Source organism: Carettochelys insculpta, chromosome 3 (genome assembly GCF_033958435.1).
Source record: "Carettochelys insculpta isolate YL-2023 chromosome 3, ASM3395843v1, whole genome shotgun sequence".
Lineage (NCBI taxonomy): Eukaryota > Metazoa > Chordata > Testudines > Carettochelyidae > Carettochelys > Carettochelys insculpta.
Genome location: NC_134139.1, coordinates 66803796 through 66816154, shown reverse-complemented (window position 1 = coordinate 66816154; position 12359 = coordinate 66803796). Strand labels below are relative to the sequence as shown.

The following is a 12359-nucleotide window of genomic DNA, read 5'->3' as shown; positions in this document are numbered from 1 at the left end:
CACTGCCCCATCCAAGACTTAATTTGTCCCTTGCCTTGCCAGGGCTGAGTCAGTCTGCCACACAGAGTGACACTGGTATGTTTGAGAACAACAAGAAGTCCTGTGGCACCTTCTAGGCTAACAGATATTTTGGAGCATAAGCTTTCGTGGGCAAAGACCCGCTTCATCAGATGCATCTGATGAAGCGGGTCTTTGCCCACGAAAGCTTATGCTCCAAAATATCTGTTAGCCTAGAAGGTGCCACAGGACTTCTTGTTCTCGAAGACACAGACTAACACAGCTACCTCTCTGATATTGGTATGTTTGTTAATACCATTTCTCACAGACTCCCAGCTACCTAACAAGTCTACTGCTGGGAAAAGTGATATAAACAAACATACAAATATCACTTTGCACAGAAGCAGACTTACTAGCTATAAAGCCTTAAATTTTTTTTAAAAAAGGCAAAAGAAGCAGCAACAATGAAAGATGAAAATATACAAGGCAACTTATTTGTGTTTGTACTCTGTTTAGATCCAGTAAAGTGTAGAAGCAACTGTATGTTGTTTTTATTATTGAGTGTGGGGGAAAATCATGCATAAATAAATTACAAATAAATATTAATATTTATTTATAAATATTTACAAATAAATATTAATATAAATTACAAATAAATATTAACAATGGCAAAAAAGTGATCCCACGTGAAGGCAGAGCTTTGGAAATAATGGGAAGCGTAATGTTTGCATGATCGTCATCTTACTATACATTATGTTGGCTCTTACCTTTATTAATTTCATTCAAGCTACTTCTTTTTCTGGACCTGCATGCTGGAAAATCATGCATAAATAAATTACAATGATTCTGGCATGTTTATCTGCATGTTTTCTCCTTATGGTAAGTATTTGGGGCAGCATGGGGGGCAACTATCATAGCAGCCACCAGCAAGAGCTGGTGGCCACTCTCTGAGGCCATCAAAATGCTGTTACAAGAAATCCTAGTCTAGATAATTGTTAGCCCCGCTTTCAGTGCAGGGAACTGGACTAGAAGGCCACTCAAGAGCCTGTGAAGTCCTTTGATTCTATGATTGATTTTGGTTAAGCTCTGGGGACAGTAAATAATTAAGGACACACAAAGGAAAACCTGGCCTATGCGCTGAGACACTTACAATCAAAATAGGAAGACTAAGGGCAAACACAAAAACATACTAGGAACATCTAGAGAATGATGTTAACTTAGTATCTTTCTCTTAGTAAAATGTGAAGCCAGCATATTATTGGTACAAATTAGTGCATGAGACCTAACAGGAGAAAACCAGTTCTAAGTACTGACTTTGTGCTCTTGAAAACCAGGAAGATCTGGCTTTCGTGACTTATCCCAGTGTTCCTGCTGGATTTACAAAAAAACAAGATTTCATTCTAACTATTATAAACTGCTAAAAATTGGTCACTGGAAGGAGCCACAAGTCTTGCAGAGCTATTGAAACTGGCAGCAGACTGGCTGAGGCACAGGCATCTCAAGAACCACCGCCCACAGTGCCTGCCACAATGGGAGCCCAGTCTTGATTGAAGTTTCTGAGTTGTGACAGTAATAATAAATATTAACAATGGCAGAAAAATGATCCCACTTGAAGGCAGAGCTTTGGAAATAATGGGAAGCATAATGTTTGCATGACCGTCATCTTACTGTACACTATGTTGGCTCTTACCTTTATTAATTTCATTCAAGCTACTTCTTTTTCTGGACCTGCATGCTGCAATGACTCATTTCAGGATGACTGCATGTGTCCCAAACAAAGCACACAGCATGCAGATCATATTTGCCAACACTTCATTTGGAAATAATCAAAACAAACTGCAGGCTTCCAGTATACCTTTATCTGGCACGACACCAATTAGCAAGATTCTTGCAGATTACATCTCTGCCAATAGGTGGCAATAACGGTTTCTGCTTTTGCTGCAGCAAAAGAAGTATTGCCTACATTTTCAAAAATGTGGCTGCTGATTTTGGGTGTCTCGCTTGACATAACAGAACTACCAAAGCCATCTCAAGCTGATGTCCAGAAATGAATACGATTGTTAGTGGACACCTGTGAAAATGGACACAAACCTGGAGAGCAATAGAGAGGGCTAGCAATTTCCTTATTTGTTGCAATATTAATTATCAAAACTTCACTGAGTAAATATTTAGGGTGTTTGTGAAAGTTCCTGCTTTCTAAATGTGATTTTTATCCATTTGCTAATAAAGGTGTGAGAAACAGCCATTTCATTTCTGGATAAATAAAACATAACATTTGACCTCCTAGAAAAGTGTACAAACCTCCACGAGCCTGAATATGGACTTCGCCCATCCCTGAAGAGCAAGGACTCACCCTGTTGAGCAGCTGCTTGCGCACCTAAGAGTACAATATTACCATGCTGAAATAGAATTTGTACCTAAAGCTAAGGAAAATAATTAGACCTGAACTTTCAATGAGCATAGTGAACATTAGAAACTTTAGAAATCTCCATCACCGGAGATTTTTGGAACAGGTTAGACAAGCATCTGTCAGAGTTGATGTAAGTGTATTGTTCATCTTGCCTTGAGGCTGGACTAGATCAGGGTGAGCAAACTTTTTAGGCTGCACCCCCTTTTCAGCCCTGCAATTAGTTGGGGCCCTACCAACCTGTGGGAGGACCATAGGAAGGGAAGCATGGTGGGGAGTTCAGAAACAGGGTGGGATGCTCTGGAAGAGGGTCCTGGGAGGTTCCAGGGTGTGTCCAAAGGGGCAGGGGGTGCTTGGGGGGACCCCAGGAGGATATCTTATCTCACCAAGCTCAGAAGTCACCAGTTGCCCCCTGATGCTTGTCTCAGGGCCTCTATGCACTCTGATTGGCCCAGTGGCGGTGGGTGGGGTATTGTCCTTTGGTGACACAGTGGCACAGGCTACGCAAAAGAAACCAGATGCAGCGGAAGCTGCAGGGGGTGGGGGGGTGGCGATCATGCTGCACCTCCCTTACAAAATGTCAGGGGATGTGCACTCCCCCCACTTTTCGCACCCCTGGACTAGATAGCCGCTTGCAGCCAGCCCACCATTTCTGTGATTCTGTGCCTACCATATGTATATGATGGCATCTTCTGTATTATTCTCTATCCCTGTCACTGTGTAGCATAACATGTAAGTTGCTTGTTCAAATGTTGCAATGCAGCAAGCAGTTGGTTTTTATTGAGCTGTCCACAATGATATGAAAGTCTCTTTGGTAAGCAGTTGCAGTTAATTTAGAAGCTATCAATGTGTATAAGTAATTCAGACTGATCCTTCCACTGAGCCTTAAGTTGCACTGGTCAATGTTAAATTTTTCCTGTTGCCCAATTACCTATCTTTGCTAGATTCTTCTGAAGTTTTCCCCAAATCTCTTTAGGCTTGATTCACATAAATAACACCGTCATTTGCAAATGTTGCCACCTTGAGTTCTCCTACATTCTAATTATTACGAGACATGAAGGATGAGTTTCTTAGTACTATTTAATTCCTTCCTTGTTAAAAACTGAGCTTTTGATTGTCTTTTCATTTCTGCCCCTTAACAAGTTTCTGAGCAATGTATTTTGCTCTTGTAACCTCTGAGAAATAACCTCTAACTAAGCAACTCCTTGGTGATTATTTTTAATAAACCCTAATGAGACTGTTTGGATTTTTAAAAGTCCTTATCAATTATGAATTGACCTCACTGGGAGCAGCTAGCTGACCCCTGATTCCTTCTGAAAACCTGCATGCATACATATAGGTAGTTATAACAAGGGAAGAAGAGCTATTACAGTGTTTGAGTATTTGAGAGATGAAAAGTCACTCCTGACTGCCATGGCAAACATGGTCTTTTCTGTTAAATTTACTGCTAAGCTTGATCCCTAAAATAGTGAACGCTGTCAGCCCATCTAGAGATGCACCTCTTCAGCGCAGAGCAAAGTCACCAGATAAATCAGGTCTTCAAAGCATTTCCCCTTTCCTACCACTGGTCCTACTATCTTATTTGGATGAGATGTTGCATAGCTTTTGAACACACTTTCTGCAATATTGGACTCTAGTCCTTTAGTGAGATCCTTGGCCGTGGAGCTCCAGGCTGTCCCAAAGTCCTTAATACCACACACAGGTATTGGTTCACACTGTACTGTATCTCAGGAACGGAACTGCTTAAAGTTGGAATTGCTAGGATCAGATGAGATGGTAATATAGATCTGGCTGAATGTTGTTGGCTTACTAGTGATGTATCAGGCCATGCTACCATTATTTTGCCATTTTTCTTATAGCAATACTTAGGCTCCAAGTGAGATCCAATAAATACTGAGAACACAGCAAGGCTACAGTTACACTAGTGAGTTTTGCTGACAAAACCCTGGTTTTGTTGATAAAACTGGTGGAACATCCACACGCAATGCATTTGGTCGACAGTTTGACAAAACTCAGCACTTTTGCTGGCAGTCTTCTGCCTCTCAGCCATGAAGCATAACGCTGTTGTTGACAGATTCTGTTGACAAAAAAGTTGTGCGGATTCCCCAGGGGGTCCTTCTCTTGACAGACAGTGCATCTGGGACAATGGGCAGCCCTGTTTGCTGTGCTTCCAAGTGCCTGTTTTGTTGAGAGAGCGGTTGAGCAGTCCGGCCGCTTTTTCAACAGAGCGGTGTGCTCTTCCAGTTGGCTTCTGTGTGGGGCCTCACTCTGTCGACAGAAGTTTTATCGGGCAATCGCTTCCAACGGTGACTTCTGTCTACAGATTGCTGTAGTGTAACCGTAGGCTAAGAGAAGAGCTGAAGACAAGATAATCGGTGGGAGTGAAAAGCAGAGTGCAGAATGGGAGAGTAGCTTGTCCCAGTCACACAGCAGGTCAGCAGCAGAGTTGGAAAAGAATCCAAGTCTTATAGTATGGGGTTCCAGTGACTATGCGTCAACATGGATAAACATCATGAATCTTTGGGGATTCCAGATCTGAGAGTTCTCAAAACTGACAGAGCAATGCCATGAATTATAATTTCCTGGAAAAAAAAATGAGTGGCACCACCCACGTAACCAAGTCAGCATTGCTTTGGGACTAGCTGTTTCCAAAGCTACAGGTCCATTCCTACTGACCACTTTAGGTCCATCATACAAAAGCCATTCAAATGAATGAACCTGTTGTGTGTACTAGAATCATCATGCCGCCTGAAGCCACTTCAAGTATGTTTAAAATAACTTATATTTTTTTCAGAAGCCTTGGGGCTTATCCCATTATCGCTGCCTTTATCACCTTTCAAAACCTAGGGAGGGGAAAAGAAGAACATGTAGCAGTCCGATGGAAGCACTTTGCTCTTAAATCCATTTTGCCAGTTAAAGTCCAAAAATCCAGGACTTCTCTTGAATGTCGTCCCAAAGGTTATGCCTATCAGACCAGGATATAGTTCTGAAGTTTTGAAAAGGCCAGTTCTTCTACAAATGTTTTTTTTCCTTTAAAGAAAAGTGTCACCTATGGACTACATTGGCTCTAAAAGTGGCTTAGGAAGATTATACTATTGCTACAAAAATCTGGAACAAGATAGCGTTGTGAAAGAATAAAGAGGCGTCGGAGAAGGAAAGACTAAGAACAGATTTCTGAGGAAATGTGCTGCCAGTTTGACTTTTACCCTAGGCATGAGTTAATGCAATTACATGGGTGCAATTTGGCCTGCGGTTTACAGAGCAGTTGTCTGTCTTTACACATAGGGCTACGTCTACACTAGAAGCCTCTGTTGACAGAAGTCACTGTCAGAAGGGATTTTCTGGCAAAACTCCTGTTGACAGATTCTGTCTACACATAAAAGCAGATCAAAAGTGCAATCCGCTCTGTTGAGGGAGAGCAGCCAGACTGCCTGGCCCTCTCTCGACAGCACGGCTCCCTGGAAGCTCTGCAAATAGGGCTACCTGGTGAACCAGAAGCCCTGTCTGTAGACAAAAGGGCTCCAGGGTATCTACACAGCTGTTTTGTCAAGGGAACACTGTCAAGAGAGGCATTAGACCTGAATGGGGAGAGGTGTAACATTGCCCTGGGATATGCTGTGTTTTGTCAACAAACTGTCAACAAAGCTCATTTTGCCTGTAGACATACCACATTTTTTCCAGACAAAAGCCTAATTTTGCTAGGAGAAGCCTCTCTTGTAGACATAGCCAGATTGCTGAGTCGGAAGACATAGACACAGCAGTAGATTTTTAAGGGAGAGTAGCTGAGATTTCTTTCCAGGCCCGCAGTTATGTGCAGTGCAGAATTTTTCCTTGAAATCAAGGTGTTCATGTAAGTAGGCCAGGACTCACTGAAAACTGATTCAGAATGAACAGACCCTCTCATGAACACATCTGAAATCCAAGCCAAGGCTATGGTGTAGAAAAAGAAGTAAATGTGGCATGTTTCTTTTGGCAGCCTTGTATTGTTTGTTTTGTCTGCCTGCTCTTTCAGGAAGGAGATGATCATAAAAGGGAAGGTTAGGTGATAAATCAGAATCAGATATGGGAGGAAGGACAAGTTGCTGGAAGAAGATAAGATTCTTGTGACTGTCACAGAGCTAGAAAGTCAGGTGACCCTTCCTCCAACTCTCCCACAGTTTTAAGTATATTTGTCTCTCATCTAGGCCAGACTTTTCAAAAGTGGCTTGGAATCACAGAATCATAGAATCCTAGGACTGGAAGGGACCTCAGGAGGTTACTGAGTTTAGTCCCTTGCTGAAGCAGGATCAACCTTAACTAAATCATCCCAGCCAGGACTTTGTCAAGCTGCATCTAAAACCTCTACAGATGGAGATTCCGCAACTTATCTAGATTCCAGTGCTTCACCACCCTCCTGGGAAATAGTTTTTCCTAATATCCAACATACACCTCCCACTCTGTACCTCAAGACCATTGCTCCTTGTTCTGCTATCAGTCACTACGGAGAACAGCTTCTCTTCATCTTCTTTAGCACCCCCTTCAGGAAGTTGAAGGCTGCTATCAAATCACCCCTCACTCTTCTCTTCTGCAAACTAAATAAGCCCAGATACCTCAGCTTCTCCTCATAGGTCATGTGCTCCAGCCCCTAATAATTTTCATTGCCCTCCTCTGGCTTCTGATTTTGCAATCTAGGAAGAGACACCAAAATCAGTGACAACACTGGCCTTACACTCTCTCTCTCTCTGCCTCAATTCTCCCATTTGTAAAATGGGATAATAATTTCCTCATGCAGATGCATATGGTCAAAGCTGAGATGTATACATAAACATCTTTTACTGTATGTATTCTTTGGAATAAATTGATTTAATCAGTTTCTGAAGTTTAGATTTGGCTGATATATATCAATCTCATAATCCTGAAATTTTTGCTCAGAAAAAAGCCAGACAGGATTTAGATTTCATTCTGATTCTCATTAACTCTGGCGTGGTAAAGGGGAGTTAAATGGGCATCAATTAAATTATGTTCAGACCTACATTGATGCCCTTTTATGTTGCTAGAACATATAGCATGAAGTGACCTTGATGTAACTGAGAATCAAACCCCTAGAGTTCAGAAAGAAACATACATCTCAGCTTGGAGTATTTTGGAACAGATCATGTGCAGCTGTGTGAATTTACACCAACTGAGGTTTTCCCCATTATTCCCATTTTACAGGAAGGGAAACTGAGACACAGAACCAAATAATATCAATATCATTATAATATACCCATTATTTTGTTTGGTTGTGTGTGTGTGTGTGTGTGTGAGAGAGAGAGAGAGAGAAAATGCATACAAAATAACAACTAAGTTTAATTTCTGAATCTTTTTTCAGAATTAGAAATCTGTGCAAATAAGAGAATGTGACAATTTTTTTTTAATTGCCACGGAATAAGAACCTATCATTTTCAGAAAGCATAGTTTTTTGATTCAAGGGATGGACAAACATGCATCATTCTTGTTCAAATTTATGTTGCTAAAACAAAGTCAAATTTATTTAAACTACTAAATTTTTAGTGCAATTGTAGCTTGTGTGTTTCTCTCCGTCTCCTTTGAAATAGCATAACTTTGTTCCCCACATGTTCAGATGTTAGCCTGATTATTTTTTATGAGGTGGCAGACTTTTAAAATAGCTTATGCAAGACTTCTTACATGTCAGTTAATTCACCTGAGCGTTTAAGAATAACTAGAATAATAGAGTGACTGCTTACATCCAACCGTTCCACAACTAACCAAAAGCTTATGGGTGACAAACAAGTCTTTGTGAGCAGACGTACCACGACTTTCCACTGATTGAACTTGAATTTATAACATAAATTGCTGTAACACTCATTAGGTTAATTATAGATTCAATAGATCCTCTGCAGACTAAATTGGAGAACAGTTTAGAGAAAGGAGCCTGGTTTTGATCCTGCTTACTGTGTGTTGTAAATCCAGACCAATTTAACTGAAACCGGTGAAGTTATGCTATTGAAAAATTGGTGTAAAAGAGAGCTGAATCCCTTTTGAAGTCAGTGAGATAAAAACTGGGGATTCCTTGTAAACAAGAAGCTGCAAATACATTAGTTCTAACATTGTTCTCTGTAGAGATTTTATTTTATTCTTGATATTTTTTCCCCACAGAGCTGCACAAAAGTTGAACCTATCTTCCAAAAAGAAGAAGCATAGGCCATCTACATCATCTGCATCTGAATCTCCACTCTTCTCTACCAACTTCAGCAGTATCCTCCAGACTTCTCCACCCCCTGCACCACCATGTTTGCTGAGGGCAGTCAACAAAGTGAAAGACACCCCAGGGTTGGGCAAGGTAGGCCTCAGACGCTCTCTGAAATCACTTTTTTTTTTTTTTTGCTAGAAGAAAAATACACAAGGCCAGCTAGGAGATATATCGATATCTTTTCTCTCCTGACCATCTTCCATTGATGGGTCACAATAGAATGCCATCATGGATGATACTCTGGGGCAAGTAGGTGCTTGAGTTACTTGAGGGATAATCCCTCCTTTTGACCCCATACAGATATTCATGTTCATGCAGAGTACCGTTCTGCAATCATAGTCCATTATCTTTGGGAAAATTTTGGAAAGTGGCTCAAAACAGAAGCTTCCTTATAAAAGTTGTCTCATGCAGGATTTTAGAGTATTGTGCTATTCTGTGTTCATAGAATCATAAGCAAACACACTGCATTTGTTGAAATTCTCATTCATTTTTATTAGACAAATGGTAACGTTCATACTGCTCACAGAGGCTGCATGTACAAAACAGTGATCTTTCGAAAGATGGTCTTCCAGAAGATCTGTTCCCGAAGATCTTCTTTTCAAAGAGCACGTCCACACGCAGAAAAGCGGATTGAAAGATTGGTCTGCTCTTTCGATAGAGAGCATCCACACAGGCCCCACTCTTTTGCAAGAACGGGCCAGGGACTGAAAAATCCAGTGCCACGAGGGTTGCTCTTTTGAAAAAAGGGCCTGCAGAGTGTCTGCATGTGCCTTTTTCAAAAGGAGTCACTTTTCCTGATCCACGAGCAGAGGAGGGCATCTGAAAGAAGAGTCACGTTCTTTTGATTTCAGATTGAAAGAGCGCATTTTGTGTGTGGACGCTCTGCATGTTCTTTTGGAAAAGGGCCTGATTTTCCAAAAGAACTTGCTGGTGTAGAAGCAGCGAGAATGCTTCACTGTTTCCATTGCTACCATTGGGCACAAAAGGAAAGATCCAAAAAATAACATTATTGCAGCTTTTTGCACACAACAACATCTGTTGTTTCCATGAGTGGTTTGTGTGCCTCATAGAGAGCTCACAGGATTTCCCCCCAATCCCAATTGGATGAGAAATACTGTGGGGGCCTGATCCTGGTACCATTACTTCAGTGAGAGCAGAAGGATTGTGCCCTATTAGCTGTTCCATGCATTTAATATAACAACCAGGTACAAGATTGGAACAGTCCTGTTTTGGGTAATGTAATCTTCAAATGATTTCTGTTGCTACGCTTTTTCTCCTGTCCCAGGGGCCTTATGTTTCCAAAATTGAGAGGAATTATGTCTGCAGAAGAGGGAAGTTTGCGTTTATGAATAATGAGGGATGTGATCAGGGACGCAAGGGACCAAAAGCAGCCGTGGCCTAACCTGAAGTCTTTATTCAAACAAATCTCTTGTTGACTTAAATGGGGATTTTTTTTCCTGAGTAAGGACTTCGCATTTCTGCCCATAATAGAGAAAGTGGCTGTGCAAGTGTACACCCATATTTCTGCCAACATGCTTAATTTCTGACCTGCAGCACTCCCGTGATTCTGTCTCCGGGCCTCCGTTAAGCATGAAGTTCCAGCTGTATGGTAGTTTTTTTTGAGCCAAGATTAGCCTGTCACCAAAGCCATTTGCATTTGGAATCACAGTAAGGTACTGAATCTGTGGGAGCAGCAGAGCATTGCATTAACTCACTCCGCTATCCAACCTAACTCACATATAAAGCCAAATTCTCTCCTGATGTAACGCCAGACTCCATTGTCATAGATGGAATAACACCCAGAATCATTTGGATTCTGATCTTCATTTTATGATGCTGTGATAGACTGGGTCATTTTAGAGTCTTTTTCCTTTCCAAAATCTTGTCCATTCTGGGAACACGGGATTCACAGCTATGGGGACATGGGGAATGTTCAGTCCCTGAGTTTTCCTTTTAGAGAGTCCAGAGAGGTCTGGCTTACCTACGTTGGTTAGCTATGGCTAAACCTTCACCTAAGATTTAGCTAGACTTTCTATTCCTGCCTTCGGTGATGGGATTGTACCTGGCTTGGTACGTCCTTATGGGAGGGAGAGCTTTATATGCTGTCTTCCTCCCAGCAACCGTGTTGTAAGAATCCACTAAGTTGGAGGCACAGCAGCTTTCCTCCTGGTTCCCACTCATTTCAGTGACAAGTTCTCCCTTTTAAGCTTGCTTCCTCTGAGCGGATCAGGCTCTGCAGTTGTACATGTTCAGAAGTGGTTCAGTCCAGAGGAGCTTGTTACCCTTCTCCTAATTAGGCTGAGTGTGCCACCTTGAAGGTACACAAGAGAGCATTTCTGTCTAAATGAATTTTTTTCACTGAATAGTAGCTGATATAGTTTAGAAATAATCTAAACAGAGTCATAAATGAAGGCTTTTAAAGTGATGTAATTTGTGCTTTTTCAAAGAAAGTCATTGTCACAAATTAGATGTAATTTATATCATCAAAACAAGTGAAAACAGTTAATTCTAAATCATTTCCATACCAAAAAATGTCTAGCTTGCATTTTGACGTAGTACTCCATTTCTGTTCGCTTCTTTTTCTCCTGTAAGTCACCTTATAATTAGGACCTAAAGCTCATAGACATTTATCAAATTGTTCCCATCAATTTTCCTCTGTAGCATAATTTGCATTTTAATATATGAAGGAATCGGTGTGAGGCATCATACATGGATAATTGCAGATGGAGGATGTAGTTTGCCAGTCAGATTGTGAAGACCTCAGATCTAATGATAGACATTTTCTACCTATTGGATCACTGAGACATTAATTATTATTTACATACTTATTGTTTTGGCAGTGCCCTGCTTCAAAGGCAGACATTTCCTATATGGGTGTTCAAGCAGCTCTCTTAATTTTCTCCACATTTCCCTTTCAGACATTTGCATTTATATAGAAGTTTTAAAATATGTGAAGGATGCAGAGTTAGATTTGGAGAAATCAAGAATTTACTTTGTTGGTTAGAATTGTAGCTGGTGTGTTCTGGAATAATACCAAGCTATCATGACCTAATAAATGTATTAGTGTTTAAGGTGCTACAGGACTGCTTGTTGTTTGTGAAGCTACGGACAGCTACCCCTATGAGAAAATGACTGGGATAGCAAAACTGTGATTAAGAGTGACTGAGGACGGTAATATCTGGATATTTGATTTTTAGATGTGAAAAAGCCAGGTTTTAGCCATCAGCAAAATATTCAGAGGTATTCAGATAACTTACCAGCTCAGATACGCAGATGATAGGTATAGTATAAGAATATAGACTGACTGATGTATGAGACTTAGAAAGTGAAGCTGGGATCAGATGCTGTTCCCCCGCCTAAGCCGATTCCATAAAATGTATTGTAACTGACGGGAATTGGGAACAAGCATTGTCTTCTCATTAACTGGCAACCCTGGAGGAAGAAGATAAAATACAGGACCTGTTTCAGCACAGATTTACTCCAGCATTGATCAGGTGTACTTGATTGATTTCAACAGAATCTCACCAGTGTCAAACTGGAGCAAAGCAGTGAGCAATCAGAGCCATGCTTAAGAAGGTCTGAGAGAGAAATAGGTGTCTTGATTGTTCTGTGGCCCTCCTCTGTTCAATTCATTTCCACCAAATTCTCACTAAAGTAAGAGATATGTGACCTGTACTACAAATAAATTAACAGTGGAACACACACATTCATCCATATCTGGCC

General features: G+C 41.0%; 1 protein-coding gene across 2 annotated transcripts in view; it reads left to right on the top strand.

The window, feature by feature from the left end:
- The window catches only part of KIF26B (kinesin family member 26B), a 505176-nt gene that overhangs the window by 319511 nt on the left and 173306 nt on the right, over positions 1-12359 (top strand). For both annotated transcript variants that reach the window (XM_074990066.1, XM_074990067.1), the window contains one exon: positions 8543-8726. In XM_074990066.1, coding sequence (XP_074846167.1) covers positions 8543-8726 — 184 coding nt within the window. The remainder of the gene's footprint in view (positions 1-8542; positions 8727-12359) is intronic.